Source organism: Tursiops truncatus, chromosome 3 (genome assembly GCF_011762595.2).
Source record: "Tursiops truncatus isolate mTurTru1 chromosome 3, mTurTru1.mat.Y, whole genome shotgun sequence".
Lineage (NCBI taxonomy): Eukaryota > Metazoa > Chordata > Mammalia > Artiodactyla > Delphinidae > Tursiops > Tursiops truncatus.
The window spans coordinates 145222284-145248120 of record NC_047036.1 but is presented as its reverse complement, the minus strand read 5'-3'; the positions used below and the strand labels follow the sequence as shown (position 1 = coordinate 145248120).

General features: G+C 46.2%; 1 protein-coding gene across 2 annotated transcripts in view; it reads right to left on the bottom strand.

Annotated features, from left to right (window-relative positions):
* DOCK2 (dedicator of cytokinesis 2) overlaps positions 1-25837 on the bottom strand; it is a 409609-nt gene that overhangs the window by 30439 nt on the left and 353333 nt on the right. For both annotated transcript variants that reach the window (XM_019945662.2, XM_033853554.2), the window contains exons 34-40: positions 21938-22023; positions 15189-15345; positions 12536-12576; positions 8354-8444; positions 7609-7728; positions 3373-3462; positions 1685-1789 (exon numbers count right to left, since the gene is read on the bottom strand). In XM_019945662.2, coding sequence (XP_019801221.1) covers positions 1685-1789; positions 3373-3462; positions 7609-7728; positions 8354-8444; positions 12536-12576; positions 15189-15345; positions 21938-22023 — 690 coding nt within the window. The remainder of the gene's footprint in view (positions 1-1684; positions 1790-3372; positions 3463-7608; positions 7729-8353; positions 8445-12535; positions 12577-15188; positions 15346-21937; positions 22024-25837) is intronic.

Below are 25837 nucleotides of genomic sequence, written 5' to 3'. Positions count from 1 at the left end.
CTGCTAAACATCCTTCAGTGCACAGGACAGGCCCTCACAGCTAAGAGTCACCTGGTCTAAAATGTCCACAGAGCTGAAGGTGAGAAACCCTGTTTTAGACCATATCTGTGCTGCCTCTAATGGCCCCTAAATTCTTCTGTCCAAACCCATGTCTGCCACTGACCTTTATATATCAGTGTTTGTTTCCAAACCTGGCCTCTCATCACAAAAGCCTAGGAGCCTTCTAGAAGTTCAGATTCTTGGGCCTCACTCCAGACCTGCTGAAATGGAGTCTGTGGGAGTGGGACCCAGGAACGTGAACTTTTAACAAGTTCCCCAGGGGTCTGTGATGCAGGATCAGGTGTGGGAAGTCATCTCTATTCCATGCAGGAAACCTTCACTAGCTCCCCCCTCTGCAGCTCACTCCGGAGGGCCACCCTGACTGCCACACCGACTGGTCATGGTGAGTGGTTTATCTCCTCGACGAGACTCAGTCAGGTGAGGTCAGCTTTCTTTTGTATCTCCCTGACCTGAGGATTGAACCACAGACTCAAAGACCAGAAGGGAAGCCTTCAGCTGACCTAACGCAACTCTCTCCATGATGAATCAATAATCCAGGAAAGCAGCAGTTCAGACACTGTGCTCCAGGGGATCCCTGAGGGTCCCCAAGACCCCGTCAGGGCCTCACAAGATTAAAACTCTTTTCATCATAACAGCCATTTTCCTTTTTCACTCTCATTCCCTCATGAGTATACATTTAAGGCTGCGTGATGCAGATTGAATGCAGAAGCAGATATAAGAATCTAAGCTGCCTTCTCTTAATCTAGATATTTAAGAGATTTGCAAAAATATGAAACAATCTCACTATATGCACTAACTTTTTATTGGAAAATACAGCCATTTTCATAAAGATCTAATTTATGTTAACATATGATGGGTTTATTCTTCTTATTTTTAAATAAATGGGTACAGTTAATCCTCCGTGTCTTCAGGTTCTTAATCCATGGATTCAGCCGTGTATCAAAAATATTTGAAAAAAAATTCCAGAAAGTTCCAAAAGGCAAAACTTGAATTTGCTGCACTCCAGCAACTATTTACATAGCATTTACATTGTATTTGGTATTATAAGTAGTCTAGAGGTGATTTAAAGCACTTAGGAGGTTATATGCAAATACTACACTATTTTATACAAGGGACTTGAGTACTGGATTTTGGTATCTGCAGAGGGTCCTGAAACCAATTCCTGGTGGATACCAAGGGACAACTGCATTTAAAAATCTTCTTAGCTTTAATTCTGAGTATCGTAAATGTAGACAGATAAGTCTACAAATACAGAAGTTCTTCAGGGGCCTTGATCATTTTTCAGAGAAAAAATGGCCCTGAGACCAAAAGGTCTGACAACTAGTGCTCTGCAGTGCCTGCTGGGTAGCAGAGCTCCTCCAGCCTCTCTGAGCACCTCATTCCCAGTATGGGGTGCTCACTACCTCACAAGGCAGCTCTGATTGCTGTGTATGTAGAGAAACACGGGGGGTGGCTGAGGTGCTGATGATGGAGGGGGATTGGGGTGTGTGTGAAGGTGGGGACAGCGTTCAGACAGAGAAGGGCACAGGTTCTGAGCACAAGCAGAGCCTCAAAGCACAGAGGGAGAGCCGGGATGCCAAGGCCGCGGATCCCTGGCCTGTGTCTGCGTCACCCACAGACTTACCCGGAGAAAGGAGGGGAAACCCTGGCCGTAGTATCCCACAGCAAAGTAGTCTGGCTTGGGTCTGAGGATTTTCATGATGTTTTCATAGAATTTTGCCTGCTGGACCTGGAAGAAGAAAACTCACAGCTTGTGACAACACAGATGTGTATTAAAGGCACATTCAACTCCAAGAGGCCACAGTTAAGATGGGATCCTTCCACCAGAACCAATGTGCCGAGTGCACGTGTTTGCATAGTCATGGAACTGTCTGTAATCCTAACAGTAATGGCCGTAACCAGATACCCTGTTAATCACGCTACCTGCACCAGCACATTTACTTGCATTGCCCTCATGACAATCCCATGGAATTGTATCTCTGTTTTGCAGATAAAGAAATGGTATCTCACAGCGCAGCCAGGAAGTACGGAACTGAATCTAGCCAGCTGTTCAGAGCCCCCAGCAGCATCGTCACTCCACTCTCACTGGAAGTGTGTTTGTGACGGCCTATGGATGGATAAGTGTTTCCGGATATAGATGTCTTCCTGTGTATGCACACCTAACATATTTCATCAGTTCCAAGAGGTGTGTGTTTTTCATATTTTAACATCTTTGAAAATAGTTTGTGTTTTACTTTACACCTAATGGCATCTCCCAATTACTATTAACTGGAGAGAAATCATGATGGGGCACGTAAAATAGACTGGTGCATCTTAAATTGGACACAACATGGAAGATAAATGTGTGTGGCCCCGGACATGAAGCCTGTGCGACGTGGGCTTGGTGCACGGATGTGCATATGCCCATCAGCGTGTGCGTGAGTGTGTACTGGGTACGTGTGTGTGCATGGATGTGTGCTCTGTGTGTGCCTGTGCACTGCACACGTTTAGAAGGCGTGCGTGCCTCCACACCCACAAACAACTATGTGGACAGACTCAGGTAGATGTAAGTGTTTCTTGGTGCAAGTAGTGTGTGTGTTTGCATCATACCTTAGAACACTATAATCCATGTCCATGCCCCCACCAGAAAAAGCTATCAATCTTCTTCCAACATTCTGACTCTCGTTTTACAGTTCCCTACGAACAGCTGGACTGGCATCTCAAAATGGGCTCAGATGGGGCCCTGGGGTCCTGGCTCTCAGGCCAGTGGGAAGAGAGTGGGGGGAGCAGACAAAAAGTTCTGCATTTTCCCTGCAGGGGTCACCCACCCCCAAGCCCTGGCCTCTGCGGCATAAGCAGGATAGGCTGGCTTCCCCCCACTTTCCACTGGTACCACCAAGTCACAAGCTTCGAGGAGCTAATGGGGATGGCCAGATGGGGAGCATTTTAATGTGATTTACCTGTTAATCAGAAAGCGCGCATTTGCGTTTTTATTTAATTGGCCTAGTGATTTGTGGGAATTTTCCTGCAAATGTAGCACAGTGTTTACTGGGTGGGCAACAGCAGCGGCCCCAACGCCAAGCAGGTACTTAACGCTCCATCTGAGAAACTGATGAGTTTTCCCAGAAGACCTCCCTTTGGAAATATTTCCAACTGGGAGGGAGACGCTCAGCACAGCCTGGCTCAGCTCAGGCCCTACTTCCATTCCTTTCCTGGTGTCCTAACCCCATGTGGCTTCCCGCCCCGCCTCCCCCTCTGCCCAGCCTCTCTGCCGGGCTGAGGCCCTGAGCACCCAGCCTCCAGGGCAGTCAGCTCCCCCTGGGGACAGCTTACCAGGTTCTGGCTCAGCAGCTGATAGTCAAAGATTTCCATCTCATACTGTTCCGCCAGCTCCTTGCACAGACTGATGGCCTCTTCCCACATCTACGAGGAAGGTCGTGGAGACAACGGTTAGGGGGACCTCCAGGCTTGCAGAGCCCTTGCTAAGGAAGGGACCAGGGCAGCTCTCTCCTGGGACTGAGCCACAGGCCTTACTCTGGCCCGGACCCAGTCCCACACCCAGGGAGCTGAGCGTTTCCCAGGAAGCAGACCTACCCTCTGCCTCTCACCCTAGTTTCGTGATAAATAATGGAACACCCATAGACGAGGCTGGATACTTTATTTACATGCTCTCGGGATCTTCACAACCACCCTGAGAGGTGACTAGTAGCATCTGCATTTCCCAGGTGAGAAATGGAGGCTCAGATCAGCAGAGCATCTGCCCCAGGTCAAACGCCCAACCAAAAGCAGGGCCAGGATGCACACCCGAGTGTGACCCTCGACCTTGTACTTCATTCCCTCCCTTAGAAGTGCTCAGTAAATGAACATTTGACTGCCTCAGCTCCCTGTGTGCAGGTGGGGCAGGGAGGTGGTAACCCCATTTCCCAAAGAGAAATGGTTCACAAAGAAGTAAGAGGGCAGCGAGTTTCCGGGGACAGAGCTGAGGCCAGATCCAGTTCCCCTGATGTTCGCTCTTAGGATCTTTCCACTCTGCCAGTCCGTCACTTTCTTTTTTCCTTTGGCCAACTTTCTTCCCTCCCTCCCTCCCTCCCTCTCTTTCTCTCACTTTTTAAAAAACTTGTGGTGAGGACACAACCTGAGATCTACCCACTTAACAGATTTTTAAATGCACAATACAGAATTGTTAACTATAGGCCCAATGTTGTACAGAAGATGTCTAGAATTTATTCATCTTGCGTAAATGAAACTTTATACCCATCCATCACTTCTTAACGGTGTTATTTAGGGTGACTGTGCAGGGGGCAGCATGAAAAAGAGTGATGAAAACTTTTTTTAAATAGGTCTTTTCCATCTTTAAAAAAAAATCTGAAAAACAAACTCTGGATAGAGGGGGTCCTTTTCATCTGCTCCGTTTTGACTGAAACCAATAGATTATCATTCCATCCTTGATCAAAGGGGTCAGCAACCTCTGCAGAGAGGCAGAGGGAGGTGCTGGGTGGGCTGGAGATCTGGCAATCTCAAGGGACACCCATTACATTTCACATTTGGCTTAAAATGGAAGATGCACCTTAATGGAAAAGCTGGGGGAGGTGGGGGAGGAGAGAGGCGACGTTGCCAAAACACAGTGTGTGCTTTGTCGCAAAAGTGCTCTCTCTGCATCCAAGCATAAAAATAAATAAAGGCAAGTGCTGAGTGGAGGAGCCACGGCTGTAAACCCATGGACAGCTTAGTGAGCAGCATAAAAATGCTTTATGTGCCAGGAGGAATCAAGTCCACAGACCAGGCTGGGCTGAGGCTTTTTTTTTTTTTTTTTTGGCTGCATTGTGTCTTTGTTGCTGCGCGTGGGTTTTCTCTAATTGCGGTGAGAGGGGGCTACTCTGTGTTGCAGTGTGTGGGCTTCTCACTGCGGTGGCTTCTCTTGTTGCGGAGCACGGGCTCTAGGTGTGTGGGCTTTAGTAGTTGTGGTGCGTGGGCTCGGTAGTTGTGGCACACGGGCTTAGCTGCTCCACCGCATGTGGGGTCCTCCCCGGACCAGGGATCGAACCTGTGTGCCCTGCACCGGCAGGAGGATTCTCAACCACTGTGCCACCAGGGAAGTCCCTGGGGCTTTCTTTAAAACCCCCAGGCCGGGCCAGGGGACTGTTCAGCTCAAGTGGAGGTCTTTGCCAACTTCCCACCATAATATGCCAGAAATACTCTCCCCATGTGTTAAGAGATCACTAAGGGGCCAAGGAGGGGGACAGGCAGGGAGTCAGATACCTGGAATTTCCTTCAGGTCTGCCCATGTGGTCACTAAGACCTCTGACAGTCCCTGATCCCTGAGTCTCATACATTAGGTACTGAGCATCTGCTGGCTTCTGGGCATGGTATACACTGACGGAACAGTGATAAAAATGGCCAAGACACAGTCTCTGCTTTCATGACACAGAAGTGTGTAAAGCACACACATAAACAGATGTACTAGTTGGGTTTTGAGGGATGTAGAGGAGTCCACCAGGTAATGACAGATGGACTTATGGAGTAGAAAGTCATTGTGTGTGTCTAGATCAATGAGTCTCCATGAGGGGAGATATGGGGAAAGGAAGTTAAAGGGATGCTAAAGAGTTTGGGCTTCATTCTAGAAGCTACGACAGCAGTGGCTTCCAGGGTGAGCTATACCCATCTGCCCCCTCCTCTCTGCTCCCAAAGTACTTTAATACCACCCTGTTCCCGCCTCCTTTCCCCGTTATTGCACGACACCAAAGGGTTATGTGCAAAAAAAGATGATAATCGGTATGTCTGCTTTGCCCACTAGATAATAAGCCCCTTGACACTGGGGATTATGCCTTTTTCCTCTCTGCTCAGCACAGAGTGGGTTGAACTGGATAGTTGGCAGAGGACAAGGCTTGACATGTCCTTTTGGGGCTTTCACACTGTGACCGACTTAGTCAGCTCATAAACCAAGAGTAAGCTCTGACGTCGAGTCAGCAGGACAGGAGGTTCCAGGGATGGCAGAGTCTCTGCCCTCAAGAGGCTTATAATTGTAAATTATAAAGACAGTGTTCTCCAACTGCTCAACTCCTGGGAATTTATAAGCCCTTCCACAGACATTACCTCATTTTATCTTTCCAGGGAAGGTGGGAAGATCAGACTAAGACAGATGCAATGAACTGCAGTGACAGAACAGGCCAAAATTAAGTATTAAATTGTGTCTTGATGAACTGTAAGAGGCCTTGCCATTCAGAGGAGAGGCAGAGCTGTACGGAAGCTGGAGGACTCAAGAAAAACTTGACAGAGGAAGTGGCCAGTCAACTGGGGCCTTGAGGGCAGAGTAGGTAATAACGATGACAGTTAAAATTTAACAAGCTACTACTATGTACCAGGTCCTCTGTTAGGTGCTCTACATGCATTTTCTCACCTAATTTTCACAATGCAACTAGGAAGTACGTACTGTTAATGTCCCACTATTATGGATGGGGAATTGGAATCTCTGAAAGGCCAAGGAGATTGTGGGTGGTAGAGGAACGAGGCTTGAAACCCAGAGCCTGAGCACTTAACCACCGTGCTATGCTTCCTACGGCATTTGGGTTGGTGTTTCCTGAAGGTCTACTGGAGACTGGAGGATGGGCAGTAGCAGGTCTGGCCAACGTCCAGACCAAACCCAACAAAACATCCTGTTCTTGCTGTTTAGAGATCAATGATGGTACCATGATGTCATTCATACATTCAATTAATTAAGTTATTCAATATATATCTACTAGGCCCCATATGTAAGGCTCTGTGCTAGCTACGGGGCACTTAGCAGTGGACAAGGCAAGTCTCTGTGCTCATGGCCTTCTAAAGTGGGGAGCCAGACATGAGCAAGCAAAAACAAAACGATCAAGGTCATGTCTGATAGTGATAAGTACTCTGAAGATAAGTCAGTAAGAGTGACTCAGGGCAGGAGTGCTGCTGTGTCTCAGGTGGTGTGGGAAGGCCTCCTTCAGGACATGACATCCTTTGCTTGGGCAAAACCCTGAGCTGTGAGAAGGAGCTGGCCATGGTATGGAGGATATGATATGGAGGAGGCCAAGATATGGAGGAGAAATGTTCTAAGCTGGGAAAAGCAAGTGCAAAGGCCCTGAGGTGGAAAAGAGCTTGGCATAGAGCATGTGAGCAAAAGGGAGCCTGGCAGAGATGCAATGAGAGAAGTAGTCAGGGGACAGCTCGTGTGGGGCCTCATGGGTCATGGGAGGGATTGTGTAATTTGTTCTAAGTGGATTGGGAGAGCCATTTGAGATGACTGTAGGCAGGACAATGGCGTGATCCAATGCATGTTTTATGATCACCGTTTCCCATATGGAGGATGATCTGTTGGGGGGAATAGAGGATGCAGGGAGATTGCTTAGGATTCACTGAGTGTCCAGGTGAGCAATGTTGGTGCCTTGAATGGAGGTGGAAGGAATGGAGATGGAGAGAAGTGATCAGACTTAGGGTCGGGCGGGAGAGCTGACCAGACCTGCAGATGGACTGGGTGTAAAATATGGGAGAGAACAATCCTTTCTGGTAGCTAGGGTTTCCACGGAGAGAGGAAGGGCAGGGACCAATTACCTTTCCTTTGTCAAAGTAGCCTATGATGATCTCATAGAGCGTCTCCTTCAGCTGTCGGTGGGTCTGGGGGTGCTGCTGGCCTGTCTGCATGACCTGCGATGCACACTGTTCATCTGACCACTGCGGAGAGAGGACACACACAGTCACCTGAGGCAGGTGTCTCCCCTACTGCTGAGGAGTGGGAGGAAGCCCTGCAAACACCCCTGCCGGCCTCCTTGTCACCCTGAGTGTCAATCAGAGAGATGCTGGTCTGCCGTTTCCACGGGAAGCGCCTCTTCATTGCTGTGGAGTTACACTTATTTGACTCTCCATTGGCTCATGTGTATGGCTTGTAGGATTTTTCTCCGAAACCCTGCAAGACATGGTCTCAGCACTTCAAAAGCCAAAGGAAATCTTACAGACTTTGTCCTGCTCCAGCAGCACTTTCAAGAGAAGAAAAACAGCTCACAGGGCATGCTAATGATTTACAGTTGATGTTTGGATGTTATATAAAACAGTTTGAATGTTATGTAAAACTGCAAGACGTATCTCGGGTGTTGTTGTTGCTGCTGAATGTGAGGGTCACTAGAAACCTTATGTGACCAGACAAAGCAGTGCAGAAAAGTAACCTGCCAGCTTAAGAGTTTGGGGACACAGAGCAGAACAAAATGTATTTGGCTAATTCTTTTTCTTTTTCACTCTTCAACTTGCTGTGAGGGCTCCATGGGGATCCCAGCATGAATCCCCTTTACTGGAAAGGCAGTACCTTGAGAAGCCAGGTGTGGAGAAGGAGTGTATAGGCAGCCTCTGTGTAATTGTCACAGTCCAGGTGAAGGTCGCGGAGTTTGTACAGGTACCTGTTTGGGGAAATATGCTAAATCACCAGGTGCAATAATAAGCAGGCAGGTGGTAGGGCCAGGCCAGAAAGAACAACTGAGTCACAAGGGAGTCCTCCATTCCCTCTATCCAGACTCGCATGGGTGACAGTGATAGCACCTAGCACTCGTGGGGCATTTAGTGTATGACGGGAACCATGCTAAGTATTTTGAATGCCTCAGATCACTTAATCTGTCTGACAATCGTGTAAAATAGGTCCATCGAGACTTCTCATTTACAGATAAGAAAATTCTGGTCTGGAGAAGTTAGGTAACATTCCAGCCAGTATTCAACTTGATACTGAAGACTCTGCCCAGTGCAATACAACAAGGGAAATCAGGCAAGGAGAAATAAATAGCTTGTCAGAGGTCATGTGCTAATGAATGAAGAACTGGAACGTGATCCCAGTCTAACTGCCTTCAGAGCCTATGCCCTAATCATTGTACGACTCCAAGGGCATGGACAAGCCACAGCACTGTAAAGGGCAACTCCTACCCTCTCTTCAGTGCTCTCTAGATGTAAAGGAACTGAATTTTCTGATAAGCAAAGGAAGTGGACCAGGGGCTAGAGACTGGATATTCACGTGGAGGCCTGGAGCCGTCAGCAGAGAGAACCTACTATTCAACTGTAATCACATTCCCATCTCCCACCCTTTTCCAATGTGACAATCCAGTTCTGAATCCTAGAATGAGCCTACGGTTGAAAGGTGTTAAGAACCGGACAAGAACAAAGGAAGGGAGCTTAGGTCAATTACCTGATACATAGTAAGTATTAAGGGGCAGTGAATTCACTTCTCTGTGCCTTAGTTTGCTCATCTGTAAAATGGCAGTGCTCAGAGAACCTACCTAGAGAGTTGCTGGGCCTATAAAGGGACAAGCAGACGTGTATAAAAGGCTCTGTGAATGACAGCCTGCACTGCTGCTCATAAATGTGGGTATGCACCGAAAGCGATTAGCCCGTAGCCAGTGCTGAGCAGTGACAGCCATTATCTACGATCATTGTGAACCACGTTCTTCTACAAAACATTCCCTCCTGCCACTGCTGGAAACAGAATCCAGAGCCAAAAAACCCCCACTGCTTTGGTGACTTGCACGTCATCAGGAGCATTTATTTAAACTCAGCTCTCAGTAATTGGTGAAGGGAAGATGCTGTGATGTGATGCCCTTGGTCCTTCCTCCAAGAGGAAAGGTGCTGTCTGTAACCATGCCAATATTCTGCCTGGGCTGTCTAACTACAGGGAACAAAGGGCTTCTCAAGCATCTGTACTCAAAGCAAGTCTCAATGCTCAGGCTTAGATTCCTTTTATAAGAAAGCTTTCTGCTTAGAATGTCACCCAAGGAGGAGCTAGAGCTGAATGTCCCTGGCTACATAAAACATGGCCAGAGGGCCAAATGGAGGCTGCCTGAACTCAGGGTAGGGACTGCCAAAGATTTTAAGGGGAAGAAAGTTCAATTAGTGGTTTCTGATAACTAATGAGCTAGTGACCTTTTGCTCATTTATTTATTCAATCAGCAAAGCTGTACTGAGCACACAGGCTGTACCAGGCATTACAGATAAATGGTGGCAAAAGCAGATGCCACTCTCAGGGTTTGGGATTTATAATTTAGGAAAAGGGACAGGCATCAATCAAATAATCAAATAAGTAATTGCAAAAATACAGCTGTGATCAATGCTCTGAAGGAGAGGTCTATGGTACTACGAGAGCAGGACTCATCCAGGTAGGGCTTCTAGAAAGGTTCCCCTAGTGTGACAGTTGGGCTGGGATCCCAAGGTAAGAGGATGAGTAGAGGAGCATCCAAGAGAGAGTCTTCATTCATTTATTCATTCTACTAATGGGTGCTTTATATATTATATCAATTCATCCTCCCAACAATTCTTTTATAGGTAAGAAAACTGAGACCTACACTCGAGCAGATAGAGCTAGAAATAGACAGAACCAGGTTTTGATAGCAGCTATTTCTGCCTCTACAGTCACTCCTGCTGCCCTAACTTTCTGCTGATCAATAGAGCTTTCAGGGAAACTCCACGTGGCGTGTGTGTAAGGAGTGTTGAGCCTGCGGTCAACCTTTAAAAACCCCTGCGTAGATGGTCAGATCCTGTCTTATCTCCACCTGCCTGGCCTTGGTCTCTTAGATTCCTGATGACTGGGTCCAAAAAATTTGAAGAGAGTAGTCAGAGGGAGAGCTTCCCTGCTGCTTTCAACTCCTTAATTGGCCAAGGCACCCCCTCCTATCCTTTGTCAACTCAAGGGTTTGGTGATCAACTACAGAGCCCAATGGAAGACACCCTGATGGGCCCGACTAGGGATTTGAATGCAAACAGATGCCAGGTGGGCAGCTTGAGTGAGGTGGATGGGATGAAGTTCAATGGGGAATGGAAACGATGTCATGACCAGAGCACTCCTGCCCCCGTCTAAAGGGGCCACTACCGCCTAGCCTAGGCAGTGGTCGTCAGGACAGGATGAGGGCCCAGTGTTGTCATACCTTCTGAGTTTTTCAGAAGAGGGAAATTTTGATTTTTATGTAACATCTCTAGAGTTTTAAAATTTGGCAACCAATTAAAAATGTTTTTAAATACTATGCCTGCCAAATAGGACAGATTTTCATACTATATCCTGTTTACAATGTCTGGTTTAGGCAAATGTGGTCTTCCTAGATTACTATAGGATTCACATCTCCAAAACTTATGGAAATCTGGGATTCCCCATCTGTGTTTCTAAAATGGGAAGAAAAGAAAAGATGTTGGGGGAGAGAACCATGTGCCAGGCACTCTACCTGTAGCATCTCATTTAATCCTCAGAACAGACCGGAAACGTTCTACATGGGGAAACCTCAGCCCGAAGACACTGAGTGATTTATCCAGGGTCACAGAGGAAAACAGGTAAAGCCTCCCAGGCCCTTTGGATCCAAAGCCCCATGCCACTACAATAGGTCATGTCTAGTGATGTTATAAATACTAACCAAGCTCAGGACAACCTATGGAGTTATCTTTTTTCCAAATGATAGTTCTTATTTCTGGAATAATGCTAAACTAAGTACCTAAAAATATTTGCAGTATTTTGCAGAGTGAATTTGGACTTGCAGTCTCCGGTCTTTGATAGAATGTGTCAAAAGCCTTGAAAGGGCCTTGGTCGTTAACCCTTACAGTCAATGCCACTTTGCAGGCTTTTGTCTCATAAGGAGATGCATAAAGATATATGTATGTCCAAGAAATTTGTCATTGTGCTATTTATGATAGAAGAAAGTTGGAAACAACCTAAATATTCAACAACATAGGATTGGCTATATAAATTATGGTGTATTCTGGAAAGGGAATTTTATAGTTTCATTAAAAATTAAGTGGAAATACTTCTGTTGACATGGAATTCTTGTCAAGCAAAGAATAAATTATGAGCAATATGATCTCATTTTTGCAGAAACTAGGCATGCATAGAATTTGATCTATATATAAACATAAATATAAAAAGGTCTGGGAATATGTACAGATTATGGGAGTTTATTTCATTTTTTGTTTTGCTTATCTGTATTTTATGAGGTTTTTTTGGTAATAAGTATGTATTATTTTTGTAATGAGTAAAAGTACCAATAAAAAAAACTTTGGAGGAAAAAAATGAGATCCTGAGACACACTGGCAAGGGAGTTCTTTGCTTCAGCCGAATGTCCCCCCAAAATCCTTCATATGATGTTCAAATACATATCTTTTAAATGCCTACAAAGAAGCGGGCATCATACATCTTGGTATTTTTTTCCCTTCAGAGCTGGGCTGGCGGATGTTCTAACTACCAACCCTGGACTAGGGCTCTGCATGCCAATCTTGTAACAAACGCAAGTGCAATTCACCAGCTCAATCCAAAACAGCATGGCAGGTCAGAGAACTCCAAGTGGATTTGGGGGGCTGATTGTAGGAGATGGAAGGAGTTGAATCTGGGGAGATGGATAGGAATCAGAACAAAGAGGGTCTGAGTGTCAACAAGATACGCTTAAACTCTATGCTGAAGGCAGCGGGAAGCCATCGATGGACTGAGCAGGAGAGTGACACAGCAGGCCTGGGTTTTAGAAAACAAAAATCTTACCTTATGTACATCTCTTCCCGATTATTATCTTTGTAGAAATTCTAGATAAGGGAGGAAAAACAGTGATGAGCTTTTTTCTTTGCAGAGCCGCAGGGGTGGAAGGCAATGTGATGAAGATGAGAGGAAATTGCTATGTACTACCTGGGTGAGGTGGGAGCAAGAAATTTACTTTCCTGAATGCATCAAGCAGCTCATTCTGCCTTGAAAGTCACTTCCCTGATCCTTAGACTATGAAGGGACAGAGGAAGTATCTCAGCCGTCACATCGGGGGGTGCAATCCAGCTACTGGCTGCACTGAGGGATGCCAAGATTGAGGCCGTTTACTTTGACAAAGTCTACTATGAAAGGCAGCCCAGCTTGATCTTTGAAAGCCCAGACCCTGCACTCAGGCAGAACTGAGTTGGAATCAGAGTAATAGCAATAGAGTAATAGTAATCACAACAGATCCCAGTGATGATAACAGATCATAACTTCTGATAGTGCAGAACTATCAGAAGTTATGCTGAGATTCCACAGTCAAAAACATTTAAGCCTGGCAATACCTATTCCAGCTCAGGGCTCATGTAGACCAGTAGTTGTCCTGGAATCCTGTGCATTTTAAAACAAGTCCTTACAGATTTTGAGCCAGGAGGTCGGGACCGATCCTTGAGCCACACTTTGAGAAAACCCAGGTTTAATTCAATGCATCCATGTGCACCTGAGGCTCCGAGAGGGCGAGGTGATGTGTTCCAGGTGTTCCAGAGCCTAGTCAGTGGGTGGCAGAGCCATACTAGACCTCCAGACACACCCACCCCATCCTGTTCTTCTCCCTGATACCATGTTTAAGCCACACACCAAAATCTAGCAGAGTCTAACTGCTTACAGACCTGCCTGTCCCAACTTTCTCCCAGGTCATATTCTGACAGTTGAAGGTCAGTTTCTTCAACCAACTTCTACCTCTCCAAAGAGAGAAACTGCTAAACTCCTGGAAAACCCCTCTTCCTGCTGCTCTTTATGTAAATTGGGCCTGTGGAGTCATTAGCAATGAATTCCTTTCTGCTGTAATCAGGAGTTTTAAACTCCCCTTAGCATTTCAGAAAATCAATGGCAATATCTGGGCTGTTTAAAAAGAGTCCACTTAGGGAACCTAGAAAAATGGTACAGATGAACCGGTTTGCAGGGCAGACATTGAGGAGACACAGATGTAGAGAACAAACGTACGGACACCAAGCGGGGAAAGTGGCAGGGGGTGGTGGTGGTGGTGTGATGAATTGGGAGATTGGGATTGACATGTATACACCAATATGTATAAAATGGATCACTAATGAGAACCTGCTGTATAAAAAAATAAAATTCAAAAAAATAAATAATAATACACTTTAACATATTGTTGCTGAATTGTAATGACTTCAGCATTCATTACAGATATGTTAGTCATTTTCAAATCACTGAAGAGGAAGTGTATTTTAACTATAGAATTAAAAAAAAAAGAGTCCACTTAGGGTGAACAGAAGACACACAACAGAACTATGGGGACAGGATTTATATTTCTGGAACACTGGCAATGGCAGGGGGGATTGATGTGATAGATGCCACATGGTCTTTTGGTCAACTTTATTCATTTTAACCACTTTAGGGTGGGCTGGCATGGTGAGTATGAAGCACTGTGGCTGCTACTAGCTGTCTCATAGCCACATCACAGTACATCTGAAGGGAGACTATTTGGGAGCTGGCCAATGGCAGGTCGTGTGGTACAGGGGTGAAGAGTCTGGGTTTGGGACTAGCTGCTCTGGTTAGTCTATCCCATAGTAATTTTCTATAAATACTAGTTATCAGTATTACTTCGTTCTGTAAGAGAAGGAAACAAACACACAGTGAGCATTTAACCATGGGTCAGGACTGCGCAACCTATGAAATAGGTACTATTATTTTCACCATGGAACAGATAAAAACAACTAAACCTTCAGAAAACTTTCTTGATTTGTGTAGTCTATTAATTACCAGAGGTAGGATGAGAACCCACAGCCTATGTGACTCTAAAACTCATACTCTTAACTTCTTTATGCTGCCACCTTCCTTCTTTGTGTGTTAAATGCTAAAGGAAATACTGTCATCCCCTGACAGCTGCAGGGCATTGGTCCCAGGATCCCCACAGACACCAAAGTCTGAGAAGGCTCAAGTGCCTTAAATACAATGGTGTAGAATTTGCATATAACCTACGCACATCCATATACTTTAAATCACCTCTAGATTACTTATAATTACTTAAACAATGTAAATGCTATGTAAAGAGCTTTAAATCCAATGTAAATGCTATGTAAATAGTGGCCAGCATGAGGCAAATTCAAGTTTTGATTTTTGGAACTTTGTGGAATTTTTTTTCCTGATTATTTTCAATCTGTAGTTGGATCAGCAAATGCCGAACCCTTGGATAGGGAGAGCCAACTATAGTCATTCCCATCTCATATGCATGATAAACTGAGGCACAGGGAACGTGAAATGATTGACTTCAAGATGCAGAGCTAGCGGATGGCAGGGAAAGGACACTCTCACGTTTGTCTGATTTCTAAAGCCCTTAGTGCTGCTCCCCTATCCAGAGCCATAGTGGAACCCAAAGCCAGACCTGCTCCCAAGACTCCGATCTGACCCAAAATGGGGAGAGCCGCGCACATACCAGCAGGTTCACGGTGCAGCTCATGCGGTTGTCTTTGCTCTCGTCCGTCATCACGCCCCGGTAATCCAGCAGCTTCTCCAGGAGGCCTTTGACCAGGTTCACAAAGTTCTCCACGGACTTGGAGATAGTTGGGTGTTCCGCAGCACACTCCATCAGGCTGCGGCACAGACGGGAGGGCGGTGAGCTCGAGGCCAAGGGAGAAAGAGCGTGCTCGGGGTCGGGGGTCGGGGGCGGGGCTGCGAGTTGGGGGCGGGGCTCGGGAAGGGTGGAGAACAAGCCAAACAAACAGGTGTATCCAAGCTCCCCTGGTTCATTGGCTCATTTTGTTCCTTTATTCAATCACTTAACTCATTTATACGCTTATTTGCCCATATGGTGTAGAAAGTAACTTTTTCCCCACCATCAAAATGAGAAAAAATAAAAATAAATTTCTACTGAGGGCAATGGTGTGGAGAAATGGTCACCTTTACAGACCCACATTGGGAGTAAATCAGTACAACTTTTTGGGGCAGCAATTTTCACAATATCTGTAAAAATTGTCAAAGTACATATCCTTTGATCCAATAATTCTACTTTGGGGAATCTATTTTACAGAAATAATCCCAGAAGTATGTAAGGATATATTTACAGTACGTACAAATTGTGTCTAATAGTGAAATAGCTGGAACTATCTTAAATGTCCAATTAAAGCATATTCACAAAATGTGACTATGAAGTCATTAAAACGTATGAGATCAATATGTTTTGAAACAAAAAGCTCTGTAAGATGTATAGTTGAGAAAAGTGAGTCTCAGAACAATACTTACGTTCTATTTAACCAACTCGCAAAGAACCTACCACGTCCCAGGCATTATTCTAAACGTCTTACAAATTTTACCTCATTTAATCTCCCATCACAGTCTCATGAAATAAGATGTTTGCAGATGGGGAAATTAATGCACAGAGAGGTCAACTAACTTGTCCAAGGTCACACAGTTGGTACATAACAACAGTCTGGCTCCAGCATCTGCTCTCAACCATCAAATGCTATATGTGAGTGGAAGTTCATGTCTACTTTTTAAAATTTTATTTTATTTATTTATTTATTTTTGGCTGTGTTGGGTCTTCATTGCTGCACTCAGGCTTTCTCTAGTTGTGGCGAGCAGGGGCTTCTCTTGTTGTGGAGCACGGGCTCTAGGAGAGCAGGCTTCAGTAGTTGTGGCTCGCGGGCTCTAGAGCACAGGCTCAGTAGTTGCTCCATGGCATGTGGGATCTTCCCAGACCAGGGATCGAACCCGTGTCCCCTGCATTGGCAGGCGGATTCTTAACCACTGCACCACCAGGGAAGTCCCTGTGTGTCTACTTTTATGTGTCTCTGAGTGTTTATGAATGTGACAGATATGGTCAGGAAGGATAAACACCAAACTAAATCCACGTTGCTTCTGAAAAGGGGTCTAGGTGGGGGAATAGAGGAGGACAGTGTTCATTTTTCAACTGAAATGTGCATATGGTATTTGAACAATTTACAACATTTGTTGTAATAATAATATTCTAAATTTTAAAAACAAAAATTAAAATAGTGACATTCCTTAAGTACCTATCAGTTGCTAGGCACTATTCCAGGCATTGTGTAGGGCGGGGATGGGGAGAAAGATATTAAAAAAAAAAAAAAAGAAATATAAAAAGATCATGCCTACCCTCAAGCAGCCCACAGGAGAGGTAGGGAGAGACAGATGGATTAAAATTTTGGTTAATGACTACTTCTTCATCACTTATTCTCCACCAGACATTGTCTAATCACTTTTTCTAAAGAAATGATCACAGTCATAATGGTAAGTAAAAATTATTCCCCTCATTTTGCAGATGAGGTAATCAAGGCCCAGAGAAGTTAAATGTCCTTCCCAGCATCATTCCGATAGTCAGTGGTGACCTTGGGAATCAAGACAATCACGGGTCAGTATTTTCCGCAGAGAAACACTGTGGTGTGTTCTCAGGCATCTTGAGTAGAAAAGCATTTCCCAGGCTACGTCTGTTTCTGCCTACTCTGCCCATAGCAGTTTATAAGTCCCAAGAGCTCCTAAGAGGGGGAAGGTGAGGAAGGCAAGGACTCTGGAGGGTCATTCTGCCCAGAAGCCAAGCCATGCTGCAAGGACGCGATGTCTCAAACTGTGGCTGTGATCAGACAAATCCACCTTCGCCATGAGAGAAGCACCTGTTCCCGGCTCTCAAGGAGAGATGGAAATTGCCCTGTGATTTAGGCCTGTCTGGCTCAGTCATCAGCTGTGCCTAACTCCTTGTGGGATGGTCACTTCCAGCCTTGCCTTCCGTCTTAATGACAATGCAATGAAACTTTGTCCCAGTGTTTGGGGTGTGATTTCTCACAGCCTCCCAGTAGGAGGCATCTGAGGGCCTGAGCATGGCCAGACCAGTGGCTCTCTGCCCTGGTCGCATGGTAGAATCACAAGGGGAGCTTTTCCAAAGCTCAAGCTCCACTCTAGGTCAATGTCTTTGTATCTCTGGGGATGGGAGCCAGGAAGCAGTATTTTATTTTTTCAGCCAATATTAAGAACAACTGGCTTTGTCTGCTGCTTTGCAGGCTTCAGTGTGCTTGGGAATCACCTGGGCACTGCGTTCATTGATTCTGATTCAGCAGGTTTGGGGTAAGGCCTGAGATTCTACATTTTAACAAGCTCCCAGGTGATGCTATATGGTTGGTCCTTTGAGAAGCAAGTGTTTAGAAAAACAAAGTCTTGGCTTTCTTAATCTATTTTTTAGCCATAAGGCAAGAAAAGTGCTCATATGGTCTAGGGTGGGAGAGGTAGATGGGCAGATTGGTTTGAAATCACCCATCCGTCCACCATCTATCTGTCTATCTGTGCACTCAACATGTACTCTTCTGGGAACTAGGGATTCAGAGATCTCAGAGCTAGCAATTCACTGACCTCCAGGAGTTCACCATCTAGCAGTGGAAGTGGATATAGAAATAAAAACTAACTGTAATACATGATACTATCATTTATTGAGTACCTGTGTTCCAGATGTTGTGCTAAGCTGGTTTTACTGACTATCTTGTTTAACACGCACATAATCTTCTTGAGGTAGGCATTGTTGTCACCCTCAGTTTGTAGGCTAGGCTCGACGCGCATGGGGCTGAGTTCTAATCTCCATCCTGCCAACCTGCCAAGGTCCTCTCCTTTGAGCCCAACAATGGGATGGAAGTGGCAATGATAAAGAGCTAGGAGACTCTCGAAGTGATGCAATAGTCCCTCACTCGGTGGAAGGAGGGATGGCAGAACGCTGGGCACTCCGCATCTACGCTCCTGCCTTGGTGGGGGCTGGAGGGAGCTCACACCTCCCTCGAATAGACCTGCATTCAGTATGGGAGGCCTTCAGAGGGAGGGAGTCCTGACCCACACCTTTGTCAGTGCCTACGGAACTGGACTTTTCACTTATTCCTTTAAAAACTATGTAGTTTGTGCTTCTTATGACAGGTCCCCTTTCAACTGAACTGGTCTGAGTGGCATCTGGGCCCCAGAACACACCTTCTCTGTCCCTTTCAGGCTTCCAGCCCCCGTGCCACTTTTAGAAATATTCCCAGGCAGATGGAATACAGGAGGGTAGAATGTGTCTCATTACTCCATTCAGTATGGGACTCTCACTTTAAGACAGATGTGGACTAATGCGAGTGGGCTCCACGGAGAGCTCTAAGGATGGGGAGGGGCGGGATGCTGTGTAAGGCTGTGCACTGCATGAGAGCACATGAATACTGACATGCAGCACCACTTCATGCCCTCACCCTTGTGCCTCGATGCAGGGCTCCAGCTGCCACCAGAAGGGAAGCCTTGCTCGATTCACAAAAACACCACCCAGTTACCAAGCCATGCGCCCACAGAACTGTGTCTGCCCAGAGTGGGCCCTATGTATCAGTGGAGGCCCTGAATGAGGGGCTGGGAAGAAGGGTTAGAGGAGGTGAGGTTCACTAGTCTGGAAGAGGAATGATAGGTAAGCTCATGGCTTCAAATAATCACATCGATATCCACCTGATCAATGATAATAATAACTACTATTTCCAGATTACCTACAAGGTGTCACAAACTGTGCTAAGCACTTTTCACGATGTGTCTTGTTTCTTCTCAATAAAAACTCTAGGAGTTGGATGGTACTTTTATCCCCAATTTGCAGATAAGGAAACTGCGGCTCAGAAAGTCAAAAGGAAGGAAGGTGCAGGGACTTGGCCCCTGGGTGTTCTGATAGGGTCCTGACTCTTCAGGTTGCGCTTGATTAGTTTTGCAAAAATCATTCACGCCTCTGTTTCAGGAGGAAAATAATGAGCTGTTTTTTAATTTCCTTGACCTCTAAGGACTCCTTTTATAAATAATCGCTCAGGAAGGATTTGAAAATCCTGCTGATCATCTGAAGACTGGCCGCAGGGCCCCATCCGCTTATAAAAATGGAAACTGCCAGCGCCAGCCCTGGTCTCACTTCTGGTCAATATTTAGATGCTTCCTTTCTTGAGCTTTAAGAAAAACATTAACTCAGGCACAATGTCATCTCCCCACTGGACAATCAGTCTCGATACCTACCCGAGGAGCAGATGATGGCTTGCTCCGCTAGCCCAGTGGCCTTTGCTATCTAGGTGTTTAGTGATGGCTGTGCACAGTGACAGGAGGGGGCGAGGGCAGCTGGGACGGTGCTGCCTGGGACTCAACTCTGTCCACGGGGCTCTGCCCGCTGGGCAGGGGAGAGAGGGTCATTGTGAGGGTCAGAGCAAGACCTTCAGTCTGCTTTTGTTGTTAAAGTTAAAATATTCCAAGAGGACTGGGGAAAGAATTCAAGATCAGATATATATTAGAGAATCATACAAATCAGGGAATCTACAATTAAGAGGGCATCTGGGGGCTTCCCTGGTGGCGCAGTGGTTCAGAGTCCGCCTGCTGATGCGGGGGACGCGGGTTCGTGCCCCGGTCCGGGAGGATCCCACGTGCCGCGGAGCGGCTGGGCCCGTGGGCCATGGCCGCTGGGCCTGCGCGTCCGGAGCCTGTGCTCCGCAACGGGAGAGGTCACAACAGTGAGAGGCCCGCGTACCGCAAAAAAAAAAGAAGGGGAATTTGGGATGTGTGAGTCACATTCCTGAACCTTGGGAGAAGTCCTCACTCTTATCGTGGTGTCAGAGATAGAAACTGGGAGTTAGGTGAGGGATCAAAGGACATTTCCTGAGCTTCTACCTGCTGTGTGCACATGTTTTATAGTTATTCACTCTTCAGTATAACCATAGGAGGCTTATTATCCCCATTTTACAGCTGGGCACACTGAAGCCAACGATGGTGCATGACTGTTCCAAAGTGGTGCAGCTGCTAAGTGCTGGAATCAAGATGGAAATCCAGTGACTTCCTCCAACGATACACTAATGGCCAATAAGCACATGAAAAGATGCTCAACATCATTAGCCATGTAGGAAATGCAAACTGAAGTGACGATGAGATTTCATTTCACACTGATTATAGGATGGCTATAATCAGTAAGATGGATACTAACGAGTGCTCAGAAGGATGTGGAGAAATTGGAAGCCTTGTACATTGCTGGTAGGAAGGTAACTGGTATAGTCACTTTGGAAAACAGTCTGATGCTTCCTCAAAAGGTTACATACAGAGTTGCCATATGACCCAGCAATTCCACTCCTAGTTATACACCCAAGAGGACTGTAAACATGCGTCCACACAAAAATTTGTATATGAACGCTCAAAGTAGCATCATTCCTGATAGCCCCAAATGGAGACAGTCTAAAAATCCAACTGCTGATGAATGAATAAACAAAATGAGGTGTTTCCAAACAGTGAAATATTATTCGGCAATAAAAAGAAGTGAAATACTGACACGTGTTACAGCATGGGTGAACCCTGAGAACATGTTATGAGAAAGAAGCCAGTCACAAAGGACCACGTATCGTATGATTCTATTTGTATGTAATGTCCAGAATAGACACATCCGTAGAAACCCCAGAGAAGGGGAGGGGATGATGGCTAAGGGGTATGGGCTTTCTTTCAGGAGGTAACAAAAATGTTCTACAATTAACTGTGGTAATGGTTGCACAGCTCTGTGAATATACTGAAAGCCATTGAATTGTACACTTTAGGTGAACTGTATGGTATGTGAATTACATCTCAATGAGCTGTTAAAACAACACAGTGTCCTGAGTCCAAGGCCAGTGCTCCTGGGTGCTACCCACTGCCCACTGCCTCACCAGGCCTGTGCGCTGGAGTCCAGCAGAGCTGGGTTCAGTCCCAGCTTGTCCACTTGACTAGCTTGGCCTAGTTTCCTTGGACAAGACATTTCCCTGAGCTTTGGGGGCCACCTATGTGAAATGGGATCAAACAGAGAAAACGCAACTAAATGAGACAATACAGGGAGAGCACTTAGCGTGGTTTCCATAAATGTTGGTTGTGACCAATATCTGTCAAAGATTGAGAAAGAAAAAAGGAAAAGACAGCAAAAATTATTCCACAGCTAAGAGATAACAAGAGTGAACATTTTGGTGGATTATTTCCCTCTCCAACACAGCAAAGTTTCTTTTTATCTGACCTGTCCCATCGATATCAAAGAAACAGCCACTGCAGAGAGAGATGTGAGATTTCTTCCAAATATGGAGCCTCTCCCATACCCATGACCCTATCTCCAGGGGAGGACAGAGCCACTGGAGCCCCCTGGAGTCCTAAGCCCTCCGGCCTCGGGCCCACCTTCCCGGCTCCTCCCATGCTGGGCACTGAACTTACATCGACTCCAGCAGCTGCATGTACTGCTCGTCCCCTCGGCCCCCTTCCACCTCGTGGTCCAGCTTGAGGATGATTTCATTTTCAAACTGAAGAAGCAGGAGATGAAAATCAACAATAACATTAGAAGGCTGAATACTGAAATTAGTCAATTCATTTTTTTAACCAAAGCTTAGGGAGCATATATCATCTCCCAGGTTCAGTGCTGAGCACTGGGAATGCAAAATGGAACAGGATACTACATTTGCCTTTTAGCAGTTCCCGGAGAGTGGAGAAGAGCCATAGATGGTAAGTGCTGGAGCAGAGAGATGGGCATAGGAGAGAGAGAGAGTCTACAGGGAAGGCTCACAGCCCATGTCATTTGACCTTGTTCTCAAGTTTATCTTGAAATTTTGCAGGAGAATGGAAAGAGAAAGGGCATTCCTAGCAGAGGGTATAACATGTGCAAAGGCACTGAGGGATGTGACAGAGCACTGATCTTCAGAGAATGGCATGTTGTCATGAACAGCTATTATTTCTGCCTGCCTAGCATTCCTTTCTCTATACTTTGGTAATCACATCAACTCTAATTTCAGTTTGTGAGACTCAGGTGGGCTGACCATACCTCCCCAGCTCTAGGTGTGGGTACATGACACAGGCGAAGCTCCTGGTCAGTATCTTTCATTATCTAGACCCTACAATTAAGGCCCAGATCAAGCCAGTGAGACTGAAATCTGAGGTTTTGTTGACACTCTTAGGAAAAAGAAGTCTTTCTGCTTAACTTGATGATGGAAGGTTTTAAGCCCGGGGCTGCTGGAAAGGACCACAATGAAAGAGGCTGTGGGCTTCCCTGGTGGCGCAGTGGTTGAGAGTCCGCCTGCCCATGCAGGGGACACGGGTTCGTGCCCCAGTCCGGGAAGATCCCACATGACGTGGAGCGGCTGCACCCGTGAGCCATGGCTGCTGAGCCTGTGCGTCCGGAGCCTGTGCTCCGCAGCGGGAGAGGCCACAACAGTGAGAGGCCCATGTACCGCAAAAAAGAAAGAGGCTGCCTGAGAATGACACCAATGTAGTGGAAAGCAGAGAGGAAGGGATGGAGAGAGACTGAAACCTCGTGCCATTTTTGAGCTCCTGAATCCAGCCATAACTGAAGCTGTCATATTTATATGAATTAATGCCTCAGAGAGTCAAGTCTGGTGACAACTTTAATGGTCAGAGATCAGACTAGCTAAGTGACCTGAAAGTAAGTATGCACCTACACACCAAATCTTGTAACACTGAAGCCAGAGAGTATTTTGTCTTCCTACTTTCAATGTCAAGAAGCATTTCACCCAGTTGAGTTGAACATTCTGAAGAGCCATTTGTTGTCTCTCTTACATGGCTGTAATGCAAAAATGGTTTGTATACTGTTTTAATATCATGCCTTGATGAGTCCATCCAAATCATGCAGTCCACCCATCTCCCTTCTTACCAGTAGATAAGAAACTGGCACTTAGAGAAGGGAGGGAGGTTCTCGGCAAAGCTCAACAAGGTCCAGGGAGCCCTTGGGCGCTCCTGGATCCTAACTCAGCCCCTTTACCCTCAGTCCTCACAATAACTCCATGCGGTCTGGAAGTCAAGGATCACCTTGAAATGCTATAATGCATGAAAAACAGCCAGCCCCTGCTTAGCACCACCCTCAGTAAGTGTCAGTTATTATTACAGATGAAATAGAGGCCCAGAGAGTTTAAGTGGCTTGTCTGAAGTCTCAGATGAATGGCAGAGACATTCTGGCAGGCTCTTTCCAGTGCACAAAGGATCAAGCCCAGTCGAGTTGGCCGGAATCTTTCGGTGACGGAAGGCAGAGACCAGATTCACTTTCCCTCTGCTTCACATATCATCCGTGGGGCCGTTGCTCCCTCACTTTTGTGGGCTAAGGGCCAAAGGTAAGGACCAGAAGCTTGTGCTGATACAGCTTGTGCTGAGAGAGAATTTCCTGTGAGTTTCCACGGTTGAGGAAGATTTATGGAAGGAGATACACAGGCCTGGAAAGATGGGTAGGATTGTGATAAATAGGAAAAGGAAAGGCATTCTATGTGTGTGTGTGTCGGGGGGGCGGATGGACTGAGCAAAGGTGTGGAGCTTGGAACGTGGAGAAAAATGAGGAGAGCGTTCAGCTGGGTCAGAGAGTTCAAGCAAGAAAGGATGGAAATCAGAACGGAGACCTAGACAGAGGCCAATACGGCGAGGGTCTGGGCTGCCACTCTACACATGAATCATGCCCCTTACGTGATGCATTTTGTTAAGCATTTTGTTAAGCATGTCAAGCGTCATCCAAAGTCAGGGACTGGGGGCTAGCACGATTAGACGTGTATACTGTGTCAAGCCTAGGGCAGGAAGAAATATAGCCAAGGGACGACAAGAGTAGGTGCTGACGTTAGGCCACGGTTGGGGTAAATGAGCACTGGCTTTCAATGTCTCCTCCATCCCCTCCACCATCTTGGGAAAGCTAGTAGGTCTTTCTAATCCTCAGTGTCATAGTTTATGTCAGGGCTCAGTAGACATTTTCTTTAAGGGCCAGACAGTAAATATTTTAGGCGTCGTGTGTCAGTCTCTGTCACAACGACTCACCTCTGCTGTTACAGCGCCAAATCAGCCGCAGCCAACACAAAAACAAATGGGCGTGACTCCAGTCCAGTAAAACTTTATTTACAAAAACAGGTGGCAGGACAGAGTCGGCCTGGGGCCATAGCTTGTTGATTCTGATCAATATTATAGGAATAACAGTGGTACCTACCTCGTGGGGTAGTTGGGAGGGCTGGGGAAATTTTATTTCTAAAGCACTAGGGGAGTGCGTAGGCTCAAGTACGTACTGGGTTTGCTTGTCATCTTATGATTGCTGCTAATGTTATTGTTATTACTGCTGAATGTTACCGCAAAGCAGTTCTCGGGGGAGAAAACCAGCTTTTTTGTCTAAATTGTTCAATGGTAAATGCTGGCACGATTCCTCCTCATGAGATGAACTTTCCTTTAGAGCCAAGAAGTGGATGGGTTAAATAAGCACTTGTCTCAGGGTCACAAAAGAGCCCACAGGGAGGGAAATTACAGGGTTCCAGGAATGTGCAGAGCTGAGGACGCCAGCCATGCCTGAACCCTCCGGAGCGCGTTAGAGAGGGAAGGCCTCAGTCAAGCATGTCCCAGGGTAGACTCTGGCCCTTTGGGCTGCCGGGGCCAGTGCTGTGCTCTGCTCAGGAGTGGCTATGACCACAGGGTTTGACAACAAACAGACTTAGTTTGAGTCGTGCTTTGACTGTTTTCCCCACCATGTGATGTTGGGCAAGTTAATAAGCCTTTCTGAGGCTCAGTTTTCTCATCTATTGAATGGAAATTTAAAACAGCACCGACTTTATAGTGCTGTGGCGAGAAGTTAATGGGAAAACACATGTGAAAGGCCTGGCCTGGCGCTTAGCACATAGTAAGTGCTTCATATTTGGTAGCAATCATCATCATGACATTGTGGACACTGTCCTCTTCATTAGCATCATATTACAACTGTCAAGGGAAATGGATATCATCAGCCTCATTTATAAATCAGGAAACAGGCGAAGTGGGACCTTTGTCTTGGGTTTCAAAGGATGGATGGGCTTGACTTAGGGTCCTCCCAAGGGTCCCATACAGTCCCAAACATACACTACGTTACGTCAGCATGACAGGCCTTACCCCCCAACACTGTCACTATGCAGAGCTTAGGGCGCAGCTCTGGCTTCTCCAAATTAATCCCATTTCATCCACACTACAAGACTGCATCACATCACTGACTCCTTCCCCCACCCCTGCAAGATGGATATTTGTTAAGGAGCATCCTCAGGTTACTTTCACAAAAGTTACATGCTGCAGGGCCCAATAGCCATCTTAAACACTCAGGAAAACGGGGGTGAGCTCTAG